The sequence below is a fragment of the Ranitomeya variabilis genome, chromosome 7 (assembly GCF_051348905.1).
Source record: "Ranitomeya variabilis isolate aRanVar5 chromosome 7, aRanVar5.hap1, whole genome shotgun sequence".
NCBI classification, from domain to species: domain Eukaryota; kingdom Metazoa; phylum Chordata; class Amphibia; order Anura; family Dendrobatidae; genus Ranitomeya; species Ranitomeya variabilis.
The window spans coordinates 204,603,072-204,630,231 of NC_135238.1; the positions used below are offsets into that span (position 1 = coordinate 204,603,072).

Sequence of the window (27,160 nt, forward strand, 5' to 3'; positions counted from 1 at the left end):
ACCTGTCATACAGAAATTGTTTAACTCCGTCTCAAGACAAATAAGTCATTATTCTGGTTAGTAATTGCCTACTGTGGCCATATTTCCATTTGCAAAGAATTACCTTGAGAGGGTAAAATACAGCAGGAAGGACTGTGTAGAACTAACCCTAACCTGGCGTTTCAGGTTACTCTTCAGAATAATATAAGCTGTCGTGTGTGAACACAAGGAATAACACTTTCTGCCCATTAGAGGACTTTAACCTACAGTACAGACCAAAAGTTTGGACACACCTTCTCATTTAAAGATTTTTCTGTATTTTCATGACTATGAGAATTGTACATTCACACTGAAGGCATCAAAACTATGAATTAACACATGTGGAATTATATACTTAACAAAAAAGTGTGAAACAACTGAAATTATGTCTTATATTCTTGGTTCTTCAAAGTAGCCACCTTTTGCTTTGATGACTGCTTTGCACACTCTTGGCATTCTCTTGATGAGCTTCAAGAGGTAGTCACTGGGAATGGTCTTCCAACAATCTTGAAGGAGTTCCCAGAGATGCTTAGCACTTGTTGGCCCATTTGCCTTCACTCTGCGGTCCAGCTCACCCCAAACCATCTCGATTGGGTTCAGGTCTGGTGACTGTGGAGGCCAGGTCATCTGACGTAGCACCCCATCACTCTCCTTCTTGGTCAAATAGCCCTTACACAGCCTGGAGGTGTGTTTGGGGTCATTGTCCTGTTGAAAAATAAATGATGGTCCAACTAAACGCAAACTGGATGGAATAGCATGCCGCTGCAAGATGCTGTGGTAACCATGCTGGTTCAGTATGCCTTCAATTTTGAATAAATCCCCAACAGTGTCACCAGCAAAGCACCCCCACACCATCACACCTCCTCCTCCATGCTTCACGGTGGGAACCAGGCATGTAGAGTCCATCCGTTCACCTTTTCTGCGTCGCACAAAGACACGGTGGTTGGAACCAAAGATCTCAAATTTGGACTCATCAGACCAAAGCACAGATGTCCACTGGTCTAATGTCCATTCCTTGTGTTATTTAGCCCAAACAAGTCTCTTCTGCTTGTTGCCTGTCCTTAGCAGTGGTTGCCTATCAGCTATTTTACTATGAAGGCCTGCTGCACAAAGTCTCCTCTTAACAGTTGTTGTAGAGATGTGTCTGCTGCTAGAACTCTGTGTGGAACTAACCTGGTCTCTAATCTGAGCTGCTGTTAACCTGCGATTTCTGAGGCTGGTGACTCGGATAAACTTATCCTCAGAAGCAGAGGTGACTCTTGGTCTTCCTTTCCTGGGGTGGTCCTCATGGGAGCCAGTTTCTTTGCAGCGCTGGATGTTTTTTGCCACTGCACTTGGGGACACTTTCAAAGTTTTCCCAATTTTTCGGACTGACTGACCTTCATCTCTTAAAGTAATGATGGCCACTCATTTTTCTTTACTTAGCTGCTTTTTTCTTGCCATAATACAAATTCTAACAGTCTATTCAGTAGGACTATCAGCTGTGTATCCACCAGACTTCTGCACTAAACAACTGATGGTCCCAACATCATTTATAAGGCAAGAAATCCCACTTTTTTAACCTGACAGGGCACACCTGTGAAGTGAAAACTATTCCCGGTGACTACCTCTTGAAGCTCATCAAGAGAATGCCAAGAGTGTGCAAATCAGTCATCAAAGCAAAAGGTGGCTACTTTGAAGAACCTAGAATATAAGACATTTTCAGTTGTTTCACACTTTTTTGTTAAAGGGCCACTGTCACCCCCTCCAGCCGTTATAAACTACAAGAGCCACCTTGTGCAGCAGTAATGCTGCAGTCTAGCAAGGTGGCTCTTTTAGTTTTTGATTCCGTTATTCCCTCAATAAAGCGTTTTAAAATTTGCCCTAACTACCTATCTGCAGACTTGGAGGCGGTCCGAAGCCTCCTCTGTGAATCTCCCAACGGCCGTCACTCTTCTCTTCTGGGGATGTGGTCGCCGCCCCCTTCGCGCTGTTTCTTCTTAAATCCGGCGCCTGCCCTGTGCGTGCCTGCCTGTGACAGGCGCAGTCTTCATTGTCCGTCATAGGTCAGATGCAGGGTGCCTGACCGCGCCTGTGCCGGCAGTGCGGCCACCCTGTTGCTGAATCCCCGCCCCGCACTGTGTTATTCATTATGCACAGTGCGGGGCTGGGGTTCCTGGGCATGCGCACTGCGCTGCTCAGACGCTCCCCCAGCTCAGACGCTCCCCCGCCTTCCAGCGTTGTTATTTGCGGCTGCTTCATTCCAAACGCTGGCAAGGAAACCTGTATATTACGGCAACGCTGGAAGGCGGGGGAGCGGGGGAGCGTCTGAACAGCGCAGTGCGCATGCCCAGGAACCCCAGCCCCGCACTGTGCATAATGAATAACACAGTGCGGGGCGGGGATTCAGCAACAGGGTGGCCGCACTGCCGCACTACCCTGCATCTGACCTATGACGGACAATGAAGACTGCGCCTGCCCCAGGCAGGCACGCACAGCGCAGGTGCCGGATTTAAGAAGAAACAGCGCGAAGGGGGCGGCGACCACATCCCCAGAAGAGAAGAGTGACGGCCGTTGGGAGATTCACCGAGGAGGCTTCGGACCGCCTCCAGGTCTGCAGACAGGTAGTTAGGGCAAATTTTAAAATGCTTTATTGAGGGAATAACGGAATCAAAAACTAAAAGAGCCACCTTGTTAGACTGCAGCATTACTGCTGCACAAGGTGGCTCTTTTAGTTTATAACGGCTGGAGGGGGTGACAGTGGCCCTTTAAGTATATAATTCCACATGTGTTAATTCATAGTTTTGATGCCTTCAGTGTGAATGTACAATTTTCATAGTCATGAAAATACAGAAAAATCTTTAAAAGAGAAGGTGTGTCCAAACTTTTGGTCTGTACTGTACATTTTTTCAGCAATTTTTCTCCTCTGCAGGCTCCATTTCTAATTTTCAGTGGCCTCTGAGCTAGTGGGTGAAGACTAGCTGCTATCATGCACAGCACATGCAGACATGATGGGATTCCTACTCTATTTTCTCTATGTAGCATATGATCAGAAGAAGCAGAAGCAGGGTGGGAAATTTACAGCACTCCTGAGCAATACAGCTGTGAATCCAGTGCTGGGGGTGAGATAAAACACAAACTAGAAAGGAGCACAATGTTTGTATCAGTGCCTTCATCTTTCACTCTGCTCCTGCCTTCTCTATAGACCTCAATAGGCAATTATTAGCTAATCCGCAGTCCATTTTGCTTTGACCAAGATAGATTTTTAGCATTTTTTCAGAGAGAATGTTGAATTCTGGAGGAAGAGTAAGCAGTGTAAAAAAAATAAATAAAAAAAAATCATATTTGCATGACATTTAATTAACAGTGACCATTTAAGAATTGTATAAAAGTTTCTGTTAAACATTTTGTTGCATATTTCCTCTATGTCAGAAAACGTTGTGAAGATAATGTACTAGATTTACTCACGGTAGCATGTTTTCATGTAAGTCAAGAAAAGATAAATATGCTAATGTCCGATTATAATTATGAGGGTCTTCTTCTGCCCCCTCGACGTAAATTGCCGCCCTAGGCACTGGCTCTTAAGTGCTTAATGTCAAATACTGCCCTTACGCGATTAAAACCCATAACAAAAAAAAATACCATATATCTAAATATTCACAATTGTTTAGATCTAAAACAGGTAATTTTACCTTCATTTTCATGGGTGACGACTGGGGTCTGTGTCTCCTTTGTATAAGTTACGGTCTCTCGAGGAGGGAAATCCACTTGTGTAATTTTGGCCATGCCCAACTTCAAGGGACCACGTCTATAGATATTCATAACCGGCATAACAGGAAATCAATATATATTAGTATATAGCATATAACAATAATAATAATAATAATAATAAAAAAAAAAATCTGTGCACCCAAATCCCCATTGGCAACCCTTTCATAGGCCTTGGAAGCATCTTATCAAATACCGTGAGATGCAGTTACCCCAATCCATGACCGTGAAGTGAAAAATACATAACATATACATATCATAATATATATTTTTTGCATTAAAAATATTATATAATTACGACTAGCATCCAAGGAATGGCAACGATAACATATGGCATGACTGCTCTATAGACGACACAACAGGTAGAGCGTAATAATAAATAAATGGTTGCAGTACCCCAGATCGGAGTCAGAGTGGAGCTGAAGAACGGACGGATCAGTGTCCCAGTGCAGAGTCCTGGTTGACAACCACGCAGCGTTAGCAGAAGAGGTCAGAATTAGTTAAGCAAACACAACAAAGGGTTAAAAAACTAGTGCATATAAGACAGATACCAAAATATCATACAGCAGTTAGTGCACGCGAGCTAGGGATACTCAATTATGCAGTTAGTGATGATTCCCTTGTATAAAAAAAATGCATTTCATGAACTGTAAAAAATGATCATATTAAAATACTAACTAAACACTGGTACGAACTGCTAAAAAACACATAGGACATGAGCAACGCATCTTAAAAAAAAATAGGGCAAAATGTTCTCTCTTTACATGCAGCGTGTCTGGTGTGCAGCGAGTGGTGTCACCAGACGTCCGCGCGTTCCCCCGTAGAGGTTACTGACCAACAATTATATGGGGCTATTTCTGACGTAAAAATAAAGGTTGGAGCAGAAGCGTCAAACATGATCCTCAGCACTGACTCCACGGAAATAAGCGCGTCTTAAATTACATCATTTTCATCTGAAGTCTTGATAAAATCGCTTATTGAACTTCCCATAAGCCGGGGAGTTGCAAAGGGCGAAATTGGCATTGATATCCGCAGCATGTTGTCCATTTTGGATGCAGATTTCACAGCGTGTGCGCACATGAGATTCCTTAAAATATCAAGCACTGTGCTGCCAATGCAAAAGGCAACAGATTTTCCGCAAGTGAATATGTTGCATTTTCGCTACCTGGGAACCTATTTTCAAAACTCTAGGCGGGATGAACGATGCTAAATGTGCTAAAATTTTGTAGCAAATTGTGCGAGAAAAATAAATAAATAATGGTGTTAGACTCCTGAACCAATATTATGTGATTTAAAGGGCCACCACCTTTCAGCCCGGTGTTACAGCATACTGGAGTTCATATATAAGTCTCCAAGCCGCCCCGCAAAACAAATTACCTTTCATTATACTTGTCTAAGGGGTGGTCCGGTCCGATGGGCATCAATGGTCTAGGTCTGGCGCCTCCTCTCTTCTTACAAATCACCATCCTCCTTCATTGCTACATGTGGATGATGCGCAGGCGCACTTCTCTCTTTACTGTTGCGGGTAGAGGAAAGTGCTGTATTGCGCATACGCTGACACTCTTTGGCCTTTCTCCGTGCATGCGCAGCACAGTATTTTGCTCTGCCCCCTGCAGGAGCGCAACGGGGAACACTGAGCATGACTTAGAACATGTCATCCACAAAAAGCAGAGAAGGAGGACGGCAATCGCAAGAAGAGAAGAGGTGCCGAACCAAAACCAGCGACATCCATCGGACCGGACTGTAGGCGAGAATAATGAAAGGTCTTTTTTTTTTTTCAGGGTGGCTTGGAGACTTACATACAGCATTCCAGCATGCTATAACACAAGGTGAGGGCTGTAGGTTACATGGGAAAAAACCTACTGACAGGTTCCCTTCAAGGCCCTCCATATATACTGGCTGAACCCACCAATATCAACACTTTCGGCAAACACCCTAATGTGTATGAGGGCGTCATTCGGAAGAGATGATCACATATGTCCAATTTCAGAATGCAAATCATATTGTTCTCCCAGAGTTAATCCGCCCCATGTGTCAATTGGTGGCTTTTTCAAAGACAACGGGGAACTGTCAAGTGAGTGCTCCCGAGAATAGGAGGGACGGCCGAGATGGCTGTTGGTCAAACCTTCGACAGACAGCCATCTATTGTGCATGGCCGGCTTTAGACACTACCATTGGTCCACTGACCATATTAAAAAAAAAAAAAAAGGGACTGTACCGAAAAAAGGGTAAAGTTTCACAAGAAAGAGGACCACTAGGACACCAAAAATGTGCCAAAAAAACAGTGCACATTTCTGGGACAAAGTAATCCAAATAATAGATGGTGCACAGAGGACACAGGCTAAAGAAGTCAAATTTTTCACCCTGTATGAACTACTGTGACAAATTTGACTCATTTTAAGACTGTAAAGCATAGGGTATGTGAACACTGCAATTTTTTTTTTTTTTTCGACACTGCCATACCTACATTGTTTGAGTTATAGGGAGATGCTTTAGGAAGACCTCAGCGGTTTTTTTTTTTACCCTCCTTCAAACATTCTCCAGATGGAATATGCCTGGTTGAACAGTTATGGGTACGCACCCTTAGACAGTTTTAGAAAACTTGTCCCAATGTGTGTGAGACCACCCCAATACTGTCTCTCCCCCAGTGTTCCTTTAGGCATTTTTTTTGAATCTTGAAAGCAATTATTGTTAAAATATCACTTCCGATCCTTCTTGATCGCTATAAAGAACAAGGTCTGCTGTTTTCTCAGAGTATTGCCCATTCTACATGATGCGTACAACAGCAACAAGCGGTATATTTACCCTGCACCATTATCGGGATTGTGCAGCATAAACAAGCTGCTGATTGCGAGCTCTTACATGCGCCGTAAAAACATCCATGTAAATGTGCGCAAACTGGAGTACAAGGGACGATCCACGGCATTAAACAACTACGTTTGCCTGCTGGGAGTCCTTTAATGGCCTATTTAGCCAGGGTGACTAATGATGTGCACAGCACAATCGGTAAAGGATTGTTCTGTGCGCATTGAATATCATTAATTTTCGACATCGCAGCTCAATGCGAGAAAGTCGCAATTCATGGAGCACTTCTTATGTCCAAAAAGATTGGTGACTTCTCACTTTTTGCTTTATTTTTAAGCACAGTGAAAAGTAGGAGGCCGTGGTCTTCTTGACTGATTACTATCAAAGCCATAACATTTTGGTGCTACACCTAAAAAAGTGCAGGCATACTAGCAGCTTACAGTTTCTGACTTTAGGACTGTCCAAAATATACCGAATGTATAAGGGCTCATGCAGATGTCCGTGGACCTTGGTCCGAGTGTGGACCGCAACACATGGACTGGCCACGGGACTCCCAACGAGAAGCATGACAACTTCATATGTCTCCATGATGGTGCCATGCTCGCGTCCAGGCCATTCATTGCAGCCCTTAAGAGGATTGCGATTTAATGCAATTCACCCAAATGCATTTTTTCCCCCAGGAACATGAAACACCAGACTTATTCGGAATGTCCCCCATGATGTGACTCCGCTCCTCTGATGTAGTCGTGTTTGCTCCGCACAGAACCTGTTAATCTGTTTCTCATCCAGTCGGAGATGTGATCCTGAGCAGAACGTCTACATGTTGGGTGTGAATGATCGGTATCTTGTGACATTGCCCACAGCAGAAAACATGTGCAGGAAATGGAGCTATTGCTGCAGGAAGACGGCTAACACATCGGCTCTTTGGTAAGGAAACAATCTGCATTTCCACTGGGATGTGGTACTGATAGTGTTTCCAAGATGTGACACGGCTGTAATTATAGGTTAACCACAGCCTTAGGCTCAGATGTGTCAATCCATGTGAAACCCAGCATACGTCTAATATAAATTCAGTGGGCCTGCAGGACCGGGAAAAACTGCTTAACCCCCCATGATCTGCGGTGGAGGTCGCTGGTTGCTTCCTTTCAAGTCCTCCATGGGGGTGAGGGGTGACATTAAACACTGAGCCAATACCCAATACTCGGCTCCACTGAGCATATTTAAGGATTTTGTAAAAACTCTACCTTACACCATTACAGATCACCTTCATTTTGGTTTTACACCAGACTTTTGAGTATGCACTAGAAATCAAATACTACATGTGTGTGCTCTACACCTCCCCCCAAAAAAATACAAGGCAAGCACAACATTTGCCGTCAAGGTGATCACCGAGCTGCAGGATTGTTACGAAAAAGTAAATAAATGAATATAAAAATACACAAGAAGGGTACAACCACCCAGGACTGCAATGCTGCACATTATACATGTGGATTTGCCCCTCGAAAACCTGTAGAAAAATAAAGTATTATCCAGGGAGATAACACGTAAAGAGATAAGTTTGTTTTTTTTCTTCTTCTTCTTCTGGAAAATGACCGAAACCTACAGAAGAGTTTTATCTTCTTTGTGAGAACATGGAAAGACCGATCCTATCAGGAAATCGGAAAGTTAGGATAATAACGTTGCATCGACAGGTGCACAGTCAACGTGTGTAGTCCACGGGTCCTGCCAGGCACCTGTCGACACAGCGTCACAGTTCCCGACATGGTGCAGAAGAAACCCCATTTATCTATGACTACCCTTCACTACAGTAATACAGTTTTGCAAAAAAATGCATAAAAAAAACGTTAAAAACAAGGAAAAGGAATATGCTTTACTTCTTGGTATCTGCGGGTCTGGAACTGTAAAACAAGCACATGCAAGAGGTTAGTAAGCGACGAGGGATCTAAATGCAAGACCGATAACCAACAGGTATCTTCCAGTGATACATCCTGCAAGAACGTCTCACCCACGCCTACGTACCTACATAAGATGTGGCTGACGTCTGTGCTAACAGTCCGGTAAGTACAGTCTGTGCTTGGAAACAATGGAAGGTACCTTTTTATTATAAAAGGCCAGTGCCCACAACATAAAGCTAGCAGAAGAATAAGCAGAGGTCAATTGGCTATAGAGATATTAAAGGAGTCATTGTGATCCCCAAACTTCTTCTTGGAGTCTATACCATGACCAACATCTTATGTCAGTCCTTCGAGACGTTGGCCATTCCTTAAAACGAATTTACAAAGAAACTAGAGCTACCGAGACTAATGTAAGCTGTCAGCCATTCGCATGGAGAGAAGTAACACATCCAATGGTCAAAATGACTGGATTTAATTTAGAACCAGACTTATGTCCTGTATGCACCTTCCATGGTCCTAGAAAGCTCCTCCTAGCCAGATACGCAATAGGCAAGTCAGAACTGTGTTCTTCCACAGTACCGTGCCTGGAATGAAATGTGATATACATTGCCTTGCGAAAGTATTCAGCCCCCTGGAACTTTTCAACCTTTTCCCACATATCATGCTTCAAACAAAGACACCAAATGTAAATTTTTGGTGAAGAATCATCAAGTGGAACACAATTGTGAATTTGAACGAAATGTATTGGTTATTTTAAATTTTTGCGGAAATTCAAAAACTGAAAAGTGGGGTGTGCAATATTATTCAGTCCTTTTACTTGCAGTGCAGCAAACTCACTCCAGAAGTTCATTGTGGATCTCTGAATGATCCAATGTTGTCTTAAATGCCTAATGATGATAAATATAATCCACCTGTGTGTAATCAAGTCTCCGTATAAAAGCACCTGCTCTGTGATAGTCTCAGGGTTCTGTTTGAAGCACAGAGAGCATCATGAAGACCAAGGAACACAACAGGCAGGTCCGTGATACTGTTGTGGAGAATTTTAAAGCTGGATTTGGAAACAAAACAGGGATTTTTGTGTACTCCCTGTAAAATCCTTTTCTCCGAGCCAATCATTGGAGGACACAGGACAATGGGTGTTATGTTGCTGTCACTAGGAGGACACTAAGTAATACAGAAAGAATAGCTCCTCCCCTGCAGTATACACCCTCCTGCTGGCTCCAAGTGAACCAGTTCGGTAACAAAGCAGTAGGAGCTTAACATTAAACCAGGATGAGCTATGTCAAAACCAAGCCAACACAGAAAACAAAAGCCGTTAGGCTAACAGGGTGGGTGCTGTGTCCCCCAATGATTGGCTCGGAGAAAAGGATTTTACGGTGAGTACACAAAAATCCCTGTTTCTCCTACGCCTCATTGGGGGACACAGGACCATGGGACGTCCTAAAGCAGTCCCTGGGTGGGGAACAATAAACTGTAATTGCTCCTTGTACCCACAGGTTACAGATGCCGCACAGCCACCTGCAAAATTCGTCGGCCGACGGTCGCATCTGCCGAGGCCTGAGAATGAATATGGTAATGTTTTGTAAACGTATGCAGACTGGACCAGGTCGCAGCAATGCAAACTTGGGCTCATTCCACTGACCGAGTGGAATGAGCCTTAATCCCTGCTGGGACAGGAAGACCTCTGACTCGGTAGGACTTGTGAATAGCTGAACGAATCCATTTGGCTATTGTTGCCTTGGAAGCGGGAAACCGCTTCCTTGGCCCTTCCGGGAGCACAAACAGGGCATCTGACCTGCGGAAGGACGCTGTCCACAAGACGTACCGCTTGAGAGCTCTGACTAAATCCAGTGTGTGGAGGGTCTTCTCGATGCGATGTACTGGTGCCGGACAGAGTGACGGTAAGACAATCTCCTGATTGAGATGGAAGGATGAGACAACTTTTGGCAAAAGGACGGGGATGTTCTTAAAACCACCTTATTCTGATGAAAATTCAGGAACGGAACTTGACAAGACAGAGCCGCCAGCTCTGAGACTCATCTAATGGACGTGACCGCAACCAGGAAGGCAACCTTCCATGAAAGAAAGGACAGGGAAACCTCCTGTAGAGGTTCGAAAGGAGCTTCTTGCAAGACTCCGAGGACCAGATTAAGGTCCCATGGTTCCAACGGCATCTTATAGGGGGGCACCTTATGGGAGACTCCCTGAATGAACGTCTTCACTTGTAATTTGTTGGCAATCCTGCGTTGGAAAAGAACGACAGGGCTGAAATCTGCCCCTTGAGAAAACTAAGGGCGAGACCTAAGTCCAAACCGGTTTGTAAAAATTCGAGGATGGAAGGAATGGAAAATTCAAGAGGAGAACGTCTCCGGTCGTTGCACCAGGAAAAGAAGGTTTTCCAAGTGCGATGATAAATACGCATAGACGTAGGCTTTCTAGTGCTAATCATGGTAGAGATGACTTCCGTAGAGAAACATGCCTGGGTTAGAACCCAGGACTCAACGGCCATGCCGTCAAACACAGGGCCTAGGAGTTCTGGTAGTAAATGGGGCCCTGTGATAGCAGGTCTGCGCGATTCAGTATTCGCCAGGGAACATCGGCGACTAGTTGAACTAGTTCCGCGTACCACACCCGGCGTGGTCAATCTGGTGCAATCAGGATTACAGGTACTCCCCTCTGCTCTGATTTTCTTCATGACTCTCGGCAGTAAGGGGAGCGGGGGAAATATGTACGGAAGCCGAAAATGATGCCACGGGAGTACGAGTGCATCTGCCCCGATGGCTGTTGGATCGTGGGACCAAGCTATGAAGTCGGGAACCTTGGAATTTAGCCATGAGGCCATCAGATCCACGTCCGGGGTTCCCCAATGACAGCAGATCTGGTGGAAGATCTCCGGATGGAGAGACCACTCCCCGGAGTCGAGGCATTGCCGACTGGGGAAGTCTGCCTCAATTGTCCACTCCCGGGATGTGAACTGCAGAAATCATTGAGCGGTTTTCCTCGGCCCAACGGAGAATGTAGCCTACCTCGCTCATGGCTGCCATGCTGCGGGTTCCCCGGTCGGTCGATGTATGCCACTGCAGTGGCATTGTCGGACTGAATCCTGATGGGACGACCTGCCAGGAAGGGATGGAACTGGAGAAGAGCTAACCTAATTGCCCGAATTTCTAAGATGTTGATCGGAAGGCGTGATTCCTTTAGAGACCAGCGGCCCTGAGCAGTGTGATGTAGGAACACCGCTCCCCAGCCTAGAAGGCTGGCATCTTTTGTCACAACTAGCCAATGTACTGGAAGAAAAGACTTCCCTTGATTCAGGGAGGACTTCAATGTCCACCTCCTGAGAGACTGTCTGACTCGCTGGGGAAGGAAGAACCGACAGTCGAGGGAGGACGGGTTACTGTCCCAAACAGCCAGGAGGGCATGCTGTAAGGGACGGAGGTGTAATTGGGCAAATGGAACTGCCTCCACAGCTGCTACCATCCTGCCGAGGACTCTCATACTGAAGAGCAGAGAGTGAGTGCGAGGTTGAGAGAGCTTCTCGCTGTAAGGCTGAGATCTTTTTCGGGGGAAGAAGCACCAACCCCTGGGACGAGTCCAGTATCATTCCTAGAAAGAAAATTCGCAGAGCCGGTACTGGGGAAGATTTTTTGAAGTTTATCTTCCAACCCAGGCGAGAAAGAGAATCCATTGTGATGTTCACGGCCTCCTTGCAGGCGCGGAAAAAGGGGCCTTTGATGAGGATATCGTCTAGATACGGTAGCACCACCACGCCTCGGGTGTGAAGGATGGCCATGGCGGCCGCCGTGACCTTAGTGAATACCATGGGAGCGGTGGTGAGGCGGAAGGGCAAAGCAGCGAATTGGAAGTGTTGTTCCTGAACTGCGAAGCGAAGGAACCTCTGGTGAGATGGGAAAATTGGAATGTGGAGGTACCCGTCCTGGATGTCTATAGACACCAGGAATTCGCCTTTTTCCATGGAGGCGATGACAGAACAAAGCGATTCCATTTGGAACCGTCATACCCTGACGAACTTGTTCAGCAGTTTTAGGTCCAGTATGGGCCGTACTGTACCATCCTTCTTTGGAACAATGAACAGGTTTGAATAAAAATCTTGAAACCTTTCGCTCTGAGGGACCAGGATAATAACCCCACCTTCTTTTAGAGAGCTTATGGCTTGGAAGAACTCTGAGGCCTTTGCCCTGGGAGGAGAAGAAAGGAAAAAACGATTTGTTGGGAGAGAGGAGAATTCTATCTTGTATCCAGGGGACATTAGGTCACGGACCCATTCGTCGTGAACGACCGAGAGCCACGCGTCGCTGAAGGAAAGCAGGCGGCCGCCTACTTTGAGGGTGTCCCCCGGATACCACAGGCAGTCATTGTGTGGGAGATCTGCCCGATCTGGACCCCCTGGATCCTGACTGCCTAGGCCTGCCTCTCCATGAAGGGGAAGGTTTGTAAGAGGTCTGGGGACCTCTATCCCTACGTTGTGCTCGGCCGGGACTGGAAGATGTGGAAGCAGAGGACCAATTTGAGTTGGAACGAAAAAAATCGGGACCGAGGCTGCTGTTGCTGGTTCCGAAAGGGCCGAAAGGGTCTCTGCTGTCGGAGAAATTTACTCTTCCCTCCAGTGGCGTCCGAAATTAATTGATCGAGTTTTTCGCCAAAAAGGCGACCGCTCTGATATGGAAAAGAAGTCAATGAATTTTTGGAAGCAGAATCCACACGCCAGTCCCTGAGCCATAAGGACCTCCGAATGGTGATGGCGTTTGCTACTGCTTGAGAAGCGCAGTCAGCGGCATCCAGAGACGCGGTCACTAGAAAATCCCCAGCTCTGGCTATCTGAGTAGCAAGGTCTGCTACCTCGGGGGGGAAGATTGGTATCCAGAAAAGCTGAAGACAAGACCTCAGCCCAATGGGTCATAGCCTTAACCACCCACGTAGCGGCAAAAGATGGAAAAAGTGCAGCTGCTGAGGCTTCAAAAGCTGAACAAGCCATATTGTCGATCTGACGATCAGTGGGGTTTTTAATCGAGGCACCCTCTGAAGAGCATAAAATAGATTTAGTAGCTAGGCGCGATACTGGAGGATCTACTGGAGGAGACTGTGACCAATCTTTTCTTAGATCAGGGGCAAAGGGATATTTTGACTCCATGGGCTTTTGCCCTGTGAAGCATTTATCTGGACGGATCCTATGAGATTCAACGATTTCCTTATATTCGGGATGATTGGCGAACACTGTGAGCCCGCTTGGTCCTCTTAAAGGACACAGCATGATCCGTTTTAGATAAAGGTTCCTCATCTAGCTTCAGGGCCTTGTTTACTGACTCAATGAGAGAGTCGAGAGTCTCTTGATCGTGTTGAAATTCCTGATCTAGGAACGTGTCAGCATCGTCTTCTGAGACAGGTTCTCTACTAGCCCCAAGGGAAGGGGAGCGAGAAACGGAACTCTCAGAACCCGATTCCCGGTGATAGTCTGAGGACAAGGCATGAGTCCTTTTCCTGGAAGAGCAAGAGCTCCTTGGTAAGGTACGACCCCTAGTAAACAAGGGGTTCTGATCATCGGAAGCATTGTCCGTAAGAGTGCCCTGGTTAGAGGAAGGGTCTCGGAACGAGTCTAACGCTTTGGCCAGGGATGCCATAGACCGGGTAAGGAAGGTAACCCACTCAGGGGGACTAGGCTCACTGGGTTCGGTATCAGTAACAGGTGGTTCCTGAGCAGTCACCGGTTCACAAGCTGAGCATTATTGAGAAATATTGTGACAACGGGGTAGAGATACCTTACAAGAGGTACAAGCAGCAAAAAACACAGTGTGGGTTTTCCCAGACTTTTTGTTAGGCTTTGATTGAGACATAGTGTAGCCTTGAGGAGAGCGATTACTAGCAGGGGAAGGGTTAAGCTATGTTTCTGCAGCTTACGCAGGTCCTGTGTCTTGATTCCCCGGAGGAGGTCCGCAATGTCCACAGAAATCGCTCCCTGAAGCTGTGATTCAAAACACTGGAGCAGCGCTGGAGTCCAAAGATGGCTGCCGAGAACAGGAAGAGAAGGTGCTTCTCGCAGAACGAGAAGCGCCAGAGAGAGTGGGCGGCGGTAACTGTCGGTGGGCGGAGCCAACGTTCTGGCCTGAAAGAGGCAAAAGCCGGGGCTAAATTTTAAGCTTGCGGTTGCGGACTGTAGCGCCGCTACCGCTATTTGTGCGACGTAACCCACGGACCCGGGCTTTAAGGTATTTGCGGAGCTCCCTTATCCCAGGGACCTGGACCCCCCAGCACCTCGGCCCCGCAGGTGTACTCACGGTAGATGCGGTGGGCCGGTGCTCAATCCACCGCCGCCGTAGTCAGGGAGGGGGTGGAGAGCTTCTGCCACCTTCCATCATCCGCTATAACAGTGGTGATGCAGTTGAGGGCTGCACGGACGCCATAAACATCATGTCCGGCTATGCACCTGGCTCCAGGAGAGGTAGATGGAGGGCTACTCCATGTGGTCGCCTGCTATGGAGGGGGAGATCAGAACGTGAAGGAACCGTCGCCCGTAAAGTGAACTCAGGGCTGGCATCCAACGGTGCAGGAAAAGGTACGGGGAGGGACGCTCCGCGTTCTTGCCTATTGATGGTTCGGGGGAGATCGGAACCTAGAAAGGGTCCGTCGCCCCCATTCGCTCCGTTAAGGGAAAAATAGAATAAAAATAAAAACAATGGGGTCTGAAAGCAGACCCAAGTGCCTCCTACAGACACTAAGCAAGAACTGGTTCACTTGGAGCCAGCAGGAGGGTGTATACTGCAGGGGAGGAGCTATTCATATGGGCGGCACAGTGGTTAGCACAGCAGCCTTGCAGCGCTGGAGTCCTGGGTTCAAACCCCACTAAGGACAACATCTGCAAAGAGTTTGTATGTTCTCTCCGTGTTTGCGTGGGTTTCCACTGGGCACTCCGGTTTCCTCCCACATTCCAAAGACATACTGATAGGGAATTTAGATTGTGAGCCCCATCGGGGACAGTGATGATAATGTGTGCAAATCTGTAAAGCGCTGCGGAATATGTTAGCGCTATATAAAAAATAAAGATTATTATTATTATTCATTCTGTATTACTTAGTGTCCTCCTAGTGGCGGCAGCATAACACCCATGGTCCTGTGTCCCCCAATGAGGCGTAGGAGAAATTATTTTCAAAGCTTTAAACATCCCAAGGAGCACTGTGCAAACGATCATATTGAAATGGAAGGAGTATCATACCACTGCAAATCTACCAAGACCCGGCAGTCCCTCTACACTTTCATCTCAAACAAGGAGAAGACTGATCAGAGATGCAGCCAAGAGGCCCATGATCACTCTGCAGAGATCTACAGCTGAGGTGGGACAGTCTGTCCATAGGACAACAATCAGTCGTACACTGCACAAATCTGGCCTTTATGGAAGAGTGGCAAGAACAAAGCCATTTCTCAAAGATATCCATAAAAAGTGTTTAACGTTTGCAACAAGCCACCTGGGAGACACACCAAATATGTGGAAGAAGGTGCTCTGGTCAGTTGAAACCAAAATCGAACTTTTTGGCAACAATGCCAAACGATACGTTTGGCGTAAAGGCAACAGCTCATCACCCTGAACACACCATCCCCACTGTCAAACATGGTGGTGGCAGCAACATGGTTTGGGCCTGCTTTTCTTCAGCAGGGGCAGGGAAGATAGTTAAAATTGATGGGAAGATGGATGGAGTCAAATACAGGACAAGAGCCAAGTCAAAGTCCAGACAACCTCAATCCATTTGAGAATCTGTGGAAAGAGCTGAAAACTGCTGTTCACAAACGGTCTCCATCAAACTCACTGAGCTCGAGCTGTTTGCCAAGGAAGAATGGGCAAGAATTTCAGTCTCTCGATGTACAAAACTAAGAGACATACCCCAAGCGACTTGCAGCTGTAATCGCAGCAAAAGGTGGCGCAACAAAGTATTAAGCTAAAGGGGTCGGATAATACTGCACGCCCCACTTTTCAGTTTTTGAATTTCCACAAAAATTTAAAATAATCAATAAATTTCGATCAACTTCACAATTGTGTTCCACTTGTTGATTCTCATATGGAATAGCTGGCGCACTACTATGGTAGATAAAACAATAATGAATGGAGGTGCAAAAATGATGGCTTAGTATATAAAGTCACATAAGCACAAGAAAAGGAGCCACCATAAATATCTGCACACCACCAAATTTAGAATAAGAATAGAATAAGCTTTATTGACAACATAATTAAAAACAATTAAAACCAATGAAAACACCCTCTGTGCATTTGTACCTGTGACTCCTGTATACTGTATAACCAGAACTCACATATAATAATGGAGCATGTATAATGTACAAGACCCTCAGTGCACTACATTTAGTACATTGCATTCAATATTAACAGTCCACCTCTCGGCAATACAATGGAAGCTGGACCTGACTCTAACAAACAATGTAGTATAGCATCATGCAAGTACACAGAGCCTCGTGGAAAAGACCAAATGCAATGCAACCCCTCACCATAATCTAGCCCCCAGCAAGGTAACTGTGGATGAAACAGAGCTAGTAGCACGAAAAGTGCCCACATGAACATTAAAGGGGGGAGGATACGATAGAAATATGCTCTATATTTAAGGAAACCATGTCCTGCATAATTACCCTCCAAGTTGGTGTAATGGCTACAGCGCAATGCTGTGAGAAATCCAAAAAAAACCGTGCCAGCTGAAGGGGGCTGTGAGGCTGGGTCAGCACAGGACAATTGCGACCAGAGGGAAAGCCCACTTGTTGATTCTTCACCAAAAATGTACATTTGGTATCTTTATGTTTGAAGCCTGATATATGGGAAAAAGTTGAAAAGTTCCAGGGGGCAGAATACTTTCGCAAGGCGCTGTATGTTCTGTAGTTGTAGGACTTTCCTAATTTACATCTGCCTCCATCGACATTTGATGGCAATCCCTACTATGATCTAAAGCAAACAGCCCCAGTTTAGCTTTCTGGCTGTCCTGGCTCATCCACATATTACATGCTGATCACCGGATCTATAAGGTCCTGTTCTTATCAGGTGGTTTCCATCTGCTTAAAATATACGTTATTAAAGGGGTATTCTCATCTTCACAGATGGATAATGTCAGAGAGTGCTAGTAAAAAAACAAACACTTTTGAAATTGACTGCTTATTGAAAAGTGCAGTCGTTCTTGAGATATTAAGTAATGATGAGCGAGCGGATAAGGAGTGGCCCACATCGAGCATTTTTGGCAAGCTCAAAAAAAAATGCTCGACTTGCTGAGCCTGCATGTTTCGCGCCTGTTCGACAGCAGCAACACATGCAGGGATTTACTAACAAACAGGCAATCCATGCATGTGTTGCGGCTGTCTAACAGACATGAGCATATTTTTAGAGCACACCAAAAATACTCAATTAGGACACAAGTTTGTTTGCATAACACCTTATCTGAGCACGCTCTCTCACCACTAATATTGAGATTTTACTTTACAGCTCATTACGTAGGAGACCGACCACCTCTGCTGTCTAGCTTTTAAGGACCAGGCAGAAGCTGGCCAAGATTAGGAGACAACAGTGCACTCCAGCGATCCTGGCCAGCTTCAAAAGAGTGCTTACAAGCTCATTAGAAGAGAGGGCTTGTAAACACTGTGCATGTTCTTACTGTCTAGCAGAGGTGGTCAGTCTCCAAGGCAACAATCTGTAAGCAGAAGTGTTAATATCTCAAGAATGACTCAAAATTTTAATAAGCAGTAAACTGCAAAAGTGCTCATATTTAGCACCACTATTACTATTTATGAAAATGGGTACAACCCTTTAAAACAGGGGCCATAAAGGACTCTGGCCTCCGCCTCTGTTTGGATATGATGGCCTCCATTTGAAGGATAAGTCTTATGACATCTTTCTTAAATAGATGGCATTATAGCCTATGGATTATAATCTATATAGTCTACAATCATTCCTGTTGTACCCACTAAATAAAGTGCAAAAACACAGCTGTAATAGTAAAGAAAAATGGTGGGATGAAGCTCACAGCCTCCCACTCTGCAATGTCCTGCCTCTCATAAACCCAAGCCAGTAAGGGTATGTTCACACATGGCATTTTTCTGCATATTTTAAGCAGCGTATTTGCGCTTTATAATACCAGCATAATCAATAAGATTTCTGAAATCTCAGGCAAACGCTTCGTTTTGTTTTTTCCCGGGAGAATTTTGAGCCCCGCTGCGCTTTTGCCAATATGAAGCATATCAATTCTTTCAGCGCTTTTTCTAACTTCACCCATTAAAATAGATAATTGAAAAATGCACATAAAAAAGTGACAATAATACATGTGCTGTACGCTTTTTTTTTTTTTTTTCAAGATCACCAGTCTAGTTTTTGCTGCAGGAAAGAAAAAGCAACATGTGAACATACCCTGACAACTTAGAGGATCAGCTTCAGGCATTGTGAGAAGAAACTGCAATGTATCCGCAGCTGGCGTTCATATAGATTTTATGGAAACCCATTACGTTTTTGGAGAATTTGTTTTTTTGTGTTTTTTTTTAACCAAACCAAGAAACAAACACAACAAAAAAAAAAAAAAACTAACAAAAGTAAAATGACTGCCAAACTGTATTAAAGGTATGAGAGCTCACCTGGCTCCAGTCGTCCCATCAGCGGAGTCCTGGCTTCCAGCTTCGCTTGGCGTGCTCACAGACTTAGAGGAAGGAGACGTTGGCGGAGGGACTAAATAGTGAAACAGACACGTATCCTCTGTTACTATTCGCAGGGGTTGGACCGCTTAAGATGTTTCCAAAGCAAGTTTAACATGAAGGGTTGATCAAAAGAAATAGAAAATGGGAAACAAAACCAGAAGGATGGCAAACCAAAATGTACGTGGATGGAGATGAAGAATGGGGGAAAAAAGAAGGGAAGAGAGAGAGTTACCAATCACATGCTGGCTTATTCATGCATTTGTATATAACATGTCGGTGATAAAAGAGGGAAGGAGAGGATGGAGAGTGATGAGGAAGGTGTCGGACAATTCTAAGATGAGATGTGTGTGAATATCAGAATTGTGATTCATCATTACGCTCACTGTTCCGCACGCTCAGCTCTACTGACTGTGATAGTGCTGGAGCCAGCACGGCTGAGCATCATTACCGTCACTGACCCTATGAGGGCGCACACCCATGTCTACTGACTGATAGTGCTGGAGCCGTACGGCTGAGCATCATTACCCTCACTGACCCTATGAGTGCGCACACCCAAATCTACTGACTGTGATAGTGCTGGAGCCACACAGCTGTGCATCATTACCCTCACTGTCCCTATGAGTGTGCAACCCCAAGATCTACTGACTGTGATAGTGCTGGAGCCGCACGGCTGAGCATCATTACCCTCACTGTCCCTATGAGTGCGAGCCCAGATCTACTGACTGATAGTGCTGGAGCCACATGGCTGAGCATCATTACCCTCACTGTCCCTATGAGTGCGAGCCCAGATCTACTGACTGATAGTGCTGGAGCCACACAGCTGTGCATCATTACCCTCACTGTCCCTATGAGTGTGCACGCCAAGATCTACTGAACTGACTGTGACAGTGCTGGAGCCGCACGGCTGAGCATCATTACCCTCACTGTCCCTATGAGTGCAAGCCCAGATCTACTGACTGTGATAGTGCTGGAGCTGTAAGGCTGAGCATCATTACCCTCACTGTCCCTATGAGTGCGCACACCCATGTCTACTGACAGGTGATGGAGCTGCAAGGCTGAGCATCATTACCCTCACTGTCCCTATGAATGTGCACGCAAAAATCTACTGACTGATAGTGCTGGAGCTGCACAGCTGAGCATCATTACCCTCACTGTCCCTATGAGTGCGAGCCCAGATCTACTGACTGTGATGGTGCTGGACCCGCACGGCTGAGCATCATTACCCTCACTGTCCCTATGAGTGTGAGCGCCAATGTCTACTGACAGGTGACGGAGCTTCACAGCTGTGCACTTTACCCATGATTACTACCCATTTCAGCAAAAAATGGATAATTTGGGATACTTATTTATCCTACTGCACACATATATCAGCAAGTCATGGTGATGTGGTCTATCTACACATTCGAGTACTATCTGGTTATTCCTTTTCTCCCTTGCCCTATACTCAAGCACATAAACTTTGGCACATATGTATGTGTCTTAAGAGGGAAAAGAGAAACAAGCAGACATTTCTATCTATCTGCTTGCAACTTTTTTTGGGCAATATGAGCTATTTACAGGGGGGCTTCAGGAGCAATATTAATTATGGAATTATTCCATATTTACTACCATGATGATTAATGATGGCTCTACAGAAAGCGCTCATTAAATTTTCACTTTTGAAACTGTGAAGATTTAATTACAGCCATCCATAAGAGTTTGGAGGTGCTCTACGCCACTTCTACCATTGTGAAGTGCAATAAATCGGAGTATTTCCGTCTGGAATGGTCCGGCTGCCTAAAATAGGAAATCGACAAAAGTGGTATAGAGCACCCCTGCAACCCTGGAGGGTGCAATGGGCACAACACATGCCTGCGCTTAGCCTCTTACACAGATACTTGCTGGTCACTATCCCATGACATTATCAGAGTCTCTAAGACCATGGAATTGTAAGTTATTAGGAATAATCATTAGTGATGAGCGAGCATGCTCGAGTGCTAATAGAGTGACTTTGGCGTTTGTTAGACAATCCCTGCAAGTGATCCGCGAGACATGCAGCCGCAGGGATTCAAACGTAGTATTAGAGCACAGGAAGACACTATTAGCACCCGAGCATGCTCAGATAACGTATCCGAGCATGCTCGCTCATCACTAATAATTATAACTTTATGACAATTTCAGCATCCATTACTATATTACAATCTGTAATTAAAGAGATGTTATGATCAGAAAAATTACCTATGGATTAAAATCAGAAAGTTATGTTTTTTTAATGTTTACATTTTTTTGTACATATTGCAATTTGTTAAAAAAAAAAAAAATTGAAAGAAATCCTGCAATTTTCACATTGAACACTGGGGCATTTTTAGACTATCTTCCTTATGTTTTAGGAAACAACACATGTACATTATACACAATGGTCACACCCAGACTATCTTTTGCATTGAAGCATCTAATGAGTGTATGAAAAAGTCATTGTGAAGGGAGGGGGAGCTGTGACATTGTAATCTTGCCTATAATGAAAATGAGACTTCCTGAAAGGACAGGAAGTAGAAGTCTAAAAAAAAAAAACTCAGTGTCTGGTGAAAAATTTTAACAATACAAACAAAATATTCCACCCCCCAAAAAAAATTGCAATATAAATAAAAAAATGAAAAGAGGCATGATTAAAAGGGGGTATTCCCATGTCCAAGATCCTATCTCAATATGTAGAAGGTGTAATAATGATAATAGCAAATACCTCCAATTAGAAATGTAGTATAGTTTTTCTGATATGCTATGTCTTTACTCATGTGCAGGCATTGCAAGACCTTAGGTATCCATGGTTATGACCACTAGCAGCTACTAGTCATGGTCGTAACCATGGATATCTAAAGTCCTGCAATGCCTGCACATGAGGAAAGATGTACCAAATCAGAAAACTGCATTTCTAATTGGAGGCATTTGCTAATATCATTACACCTACTACATATTGGTATAGGGTCTTGGAAATTGGATTACACCCTTTAAAAGGGAATCTATCACCAGGTTTTTGCCACCTAATCTGAGAGCAGTATGATGGAGGGGCAGAAACCCCGATTCCAGCGATGCGTCCCTTACTGTGCTGCTCATTGTAGTTTTGATAAAATGAGCTCTGTGTAACGCCACCCCCCTCTCCAATGATTGGCAGCTTTTCATGTACACTGTGCATAGGCAGAAGGTGGCCAGTGGTGTGGGCGGGGTTATACAGAGCTCAATATTCAGAGCACTGCTAAATCTGCAGCAGATAAAAGTGATTTTGTAAAAATGAGAGCAAACAGTCCAGTAAGTGACATCGCTGGAATCAGGGTCTCTGCTCTGGTGACAAAATGCCCTTTAATATCAGAATATAGTCATCCTGTACAATAATGCAATAAATCAAGACTTTATAACTTGATTCAGTAAATCTCAGCATTTCATGATTCTGACTTTTCACTTGGGCTTTTTTTTCAACTATTGCTTTGCTTTTTTTTACCCACAGTGTTAATGTCTGAATTGCTAAAAATTCAGCAACTTCCGGCAAGCTGCTTCTGCCAAAGAGAAAACTAGTTCATAGATTGCAAATCTGAGCAATGTCGCAGATGTAATGATCTGAAAAGGACTTTTTTTCCAGGACTTTAGTGTTCATTTATCTTTAGGACAGGCCATCAATCTCAAAATGACGGAAGGCGGGGAATAGAGGGAGAGAGGCAGAGACTTGGGAAATGCTTTGATCACACCCACTGCACTTAAGCCTCATTTGTATATCAAGCAAAAAGCCTTTTTTTTCAGCCAGGGAATAAAAAAAATGCATAAGTACAGGTTATGGATGCCATGATCTTTCAGAGAGGAACATGACCATATATATAGTTTGGGAGGGGAAAGGGGCGGATAGTTTTGAGAGTTTCCCCTGTATGTTCCTTTAACATAATTTGCATACATATATGTATGCACCCATGTTGCATACGATCAACATTTTTAAATAAATATACAATTTAGTCAATTATATGATAAAATGACAACATTTTGCTTATTTAAAAGTGCCAAAGAGTGTAAGAAAAAAAAAAAGGCAAAAAGGACCAAAAAAACAAACCAAAAAAAGAAAACACCCAACTCTCACTTGGTCCGATCACCAGGGCAGTCTCCATTGGGACTTATCAGTACTCTTCCCCTGCACTGACTAGGTCATGTACGTCACAGCCTAGTCAGCGCAGGAGTCGACAAAGATGCTCGGAACTGGAAAACGTAGAAGGAAAAAAAGAAGATGGCCCAATGAAGACTGCACCGCTGACCGATCTGAAGAAGATGATCAAACCATACGGGCCAACTTAGGACAATTTTATTTTTAACATGTTTATTTTACTCTGGGGTCAGGAAAGACCTTGGATCATAATTTAATAAAATACATTAGATGTGAAAAAAAAAAAAAATTCAAAGTCATATTTGAGGCAGATTGGCTCATCACTAATCATAGCTCATCACTTTGGACTTTCAGTTGCGATACCATTGTGGAAGTCTTAATGGTCAGGTGCGTGACCTTACACAATGTATGCATGAAGATGCAATGATACATGATCCCCTATCTGTGCTTCTTTACCCCAGCTCGTGAGATTTTTTTACATTTCAGGTATATACCTACTTTTGTTTTTTTAGTGGAAAAAAATCTGCTGCGAATAAAATAAACAAGTTTCTGACGCGCTTTTGAATGTGTTTTTTCCCCTTATTCATCTGAATGGGTGAAAAACGCTGAAAAAATTGACTCACTGCGGATTTGAAATAAGAAAAACAAACAAACATGATGGTTTAAATCCGCATGGAAAAAAATAAAGCAGCATCTGCATACTTCAGAAATCTCAATTTGCAGCTTTTTACAGCACCAGCACTTTGCTTACTCTTGAAAAGTGAGCAGAAAAAACCTCAGTGTGAATGAGCCCTTATTAAGCGATATTACACAATTTTATATTTATATGGTTTTTTTGTGTGTTTTTCTATCTTTACACGATTTATGTCATGTCCCAGAGTCAGTGTGTTAGGAGGGAAGCGCTGCACTGGCTTTCTGCACCATCTGTATGCTAATGACGCCGAGTCGCACACTGACAGCGCTTGGAGGAAATGTACACCGCACTTTACCCTCCCTCTAACTTACTGATAACTCAGCCGTGGGAATAAATTATGTTTAATTACTGCAGAGTGCCTCAGCCGGCATTATACTCCAAGTCAGACATCGCGTCACATGAAAAATATATATGCACAAATAATCAAAAGTTTTTTGCTTGCATTTTTTATGCTTTTCTTTTTCCAGAAAATGGGTTAAAAATGCTAAAATAATCTAAATGTGCATGAGATTTCAGAAACCTCATTCACTTTTCTGGGACAGTAAAATGTTGCACTTTTCACTACAAATATGCAAAGAGTGCATATATCCTTAAAGGGAACCTGTCACCACAAAAAAACAATTATGGGGTTAATCTGCAGGTTAATAGCATTATTAACCTGTATAACGCCTGCACTTAGCTGAACGCTGCAGGGAGAAAATGAACTGAATTCCCCCCTGCAACATTCAGGTTTCAATCTTGGGGGCAGCGCCGGTTTAGTCACCGTGGCAGCTGTAACAGCGCCCTGCTCTGACTGACATCCAGCCCCAATACAGAGCCACTGTCAGTCAGGGTCGGTGGGCGCAGATACAGCCGCCCCAGTGACTGAAAGCAGAACTCAGCAGGATAATAAAGCTCAATTTCTCCCCACAGTTCAGGCTCCGGACAGGCTAATAACACTATTAACCTGCAAATTAACCCTATATCTGCATAATATGTCCTTTTTTTTTCTGGTGACAGGCTCCCTTTAATTAGGTGGGGGGGATACTGTAAAGCAAGGATGCTTTCACAATAGCAGATAATTAACAAAATGCACAGTGAATGAACAAAAGAGAAATCTAAATCAAATCAATGTAAAGAGAAACCATCTTGAAAACCTGAGCATGCTTTGAAATATTTGCCTGGGAGACGACTTGCTGATGCAGTATAACTACCTTGTGTCCTCTTTGCCAAGGTAATATGACCTATGACAAATTTGTCTTCCACAACCTCATCTTTGTAACACTTTGGTTGTTCCTTACCCAGTGTTAAACCTTCTACACAGCTGTTTCTGTTTTATAGTACTTTCTGACTGTTTCTACCTACATATGAAAAATTATCATCATTATCACCTGTTTGGTACAGTTGGTTGCCCATCCACCTGACTACAGTCCTGCAGAATCTCTGACTTTTTGAATGTGTACCTAGAAAAAGTGATGCAGTTTTGAAGGCAAAAGGCGGTCGCACCAAACATTGATCTGATTTAGATTTCTCTTTTGTTCATTCACTTTACATTTTGTTAATGGATAAAATATATAATCTATTAACACTAGTGATGACCGAACGTGGTCGGATAAGGTGTTATCTGAGCATGCTCGGGTGCTAACAGTGCCTTCGGCGTGCTCTAATAATATGTTCGAATCTCTGCGGCTGCTTCTATCTCCCATCAGTCCCCATGGGGTCCGAATATATTTCCCCCCATTTCAAGCCAACTTCATTAAAATTATTCAACCTAATAACACGATATATATTTTCACCCTTTAGTGATCAGATATTGCTATTAAAAAGATAAATGATGGCTTTAGAGACTAGAAAATAAAAGTGAGTGCACTTTAACGTAAATGTTGGCAAACTCTTTTCCCCCTGAATTTGAATAATATACTTAAGGAGGAATATATTATTTTCTAGATTTTTTTTTTATTATTGTTTTTTTTTTTTTTTTTTTTTTTCTTAGTATGTGAATTGTGTCTGAATCACACGTTCAGACCAGTACTGCCATCTAGTGGTAAAATAAGCCTGAGGATCTGTGATGAAAACATAAAAGTGCATATTGCAAGCAGCCGACAAACTCCAGCAGACGTGACGCACCGGCAGTATACAGAACGGCGTCCGTCCCACTTGGGGTGCATTCATTCCTACCGTTAAGTGCCGGCCTATATATATATATATTTATACGTCATTTAATGGTCAGCTAATAAATAGAGGGATACAGAGATGCCGTATCACCTTTATGTGTAAGGATCCCCTGTAAGTGTTGCTGATGGGCTTCGATACCACTTTCTTTATTCTTTTGGGTTCTATAGGATTTACTCAATTATTTACATTTAAATCCCCTTTTCCTCCTCCCTTTTAGGCATGTAATCCGGGGGAAGAGAAAACGCCTAGTGGAAGCATAATGAGGCATGAGAAGATTAGTTCCCCTCCACAGGCTCAGTTAATAATACAAGAAAGTGTTTCAGGAGACGAGACGCGGCGCTGACCTCTGGGTCTACACCTCGGCCATTTTTGCCTGGAAACCCAAACTATGGAGCATGGGGGACATGAAGGGAAGGCATCGGCATATATAATTATGTAGAAAATATAAAGGCGATATATAAGCAATGATGAACTGAAAAAAATCAAATGTGACCTGGCGTCTTGCATTACTGATGCCGCTCTGGTAGAAAGTGCAGAATCGCGTATTATAAATGCCGCTGATTGCTGAACTACACCGCCATGTTGTGTGCGGTCACTTTGTATACATCGCACTTGCTCATAACCTTACGCTTGGGAAAGCAGATTGCTGTAACACCATCTCAAAAAAATAATAACGAGCAAATAACTATCTAAATTTATCAATAAAGATTTATTAAAAAAGAAAAAAAAAAAAGTTCCCTAGTGGTGTAAAGTCAGACTGTAAGGAGTCAGACTCTGGACCCCTGCCGGTCAGCTGGAGAACAAATCCACGTAACGTTCCTTTTATTTATTTTTTTATTAAAAGGAGTTTTCTCATAATTTAGTTTTGGGAGCGCACCGTTCCTTTGCCTTCCAGGTTCCTGCATGCCAGAGGGTGGAGTGCTCCTCGTGACTGACAGTTCGGGTCAGCAGCACATTGGAGCCAAACAGTGCACTCTCTCCTGTGCTGCAAGCACTGACAATTTTGCATCTGCAGCAATGGAACAGGGCAAGTCAATTTCAGATCAG

General features: G+C 44.2%; 1 protein-coding gene across 11 annotated transcripts in view; it reads right to left on the reverse strand.

Moving 5' to 3' along the window:
- DYNC1I2 (dynein cytoplasmic 1 intermediate chain 2) overlaps positions 1–27,160 on the reverse strand; it is a 118,173-nt gene that overhangs the window by 59,994 nt on the left and 31,019 nt on the right. For 2 of the 11 annotated variants that reach the window (XM_077272713.1, XM_077272712.1), the window contains exons 5-8: positions 19,089–19,179; positions 8,445–8,468; positions 4,162–4,221; positions 3,690–3,805 (exon numbers count right to left, since the gene is read on the reverse strand). In XM_077272713.1, coding sequence (XP_077128828.1) covers positions 3,690–3,805; positions 4,162–4,221; positions 8,445–8,468; positions 19,089–19,179 — 291 coding nt within the window. Of the gene's footprint in view, positions 1–3,689; positions 3,806–4,161; positions 4,222–8,444; positions 8,469–19,088; positions 19,234–27,160 lie in introns of all 11 variants that reach the window. The other 9 variants (XM_077272709.1, XM_077272708.1, XM_077272711.1 and 6 more) reach the window with 5 other exon arrangements.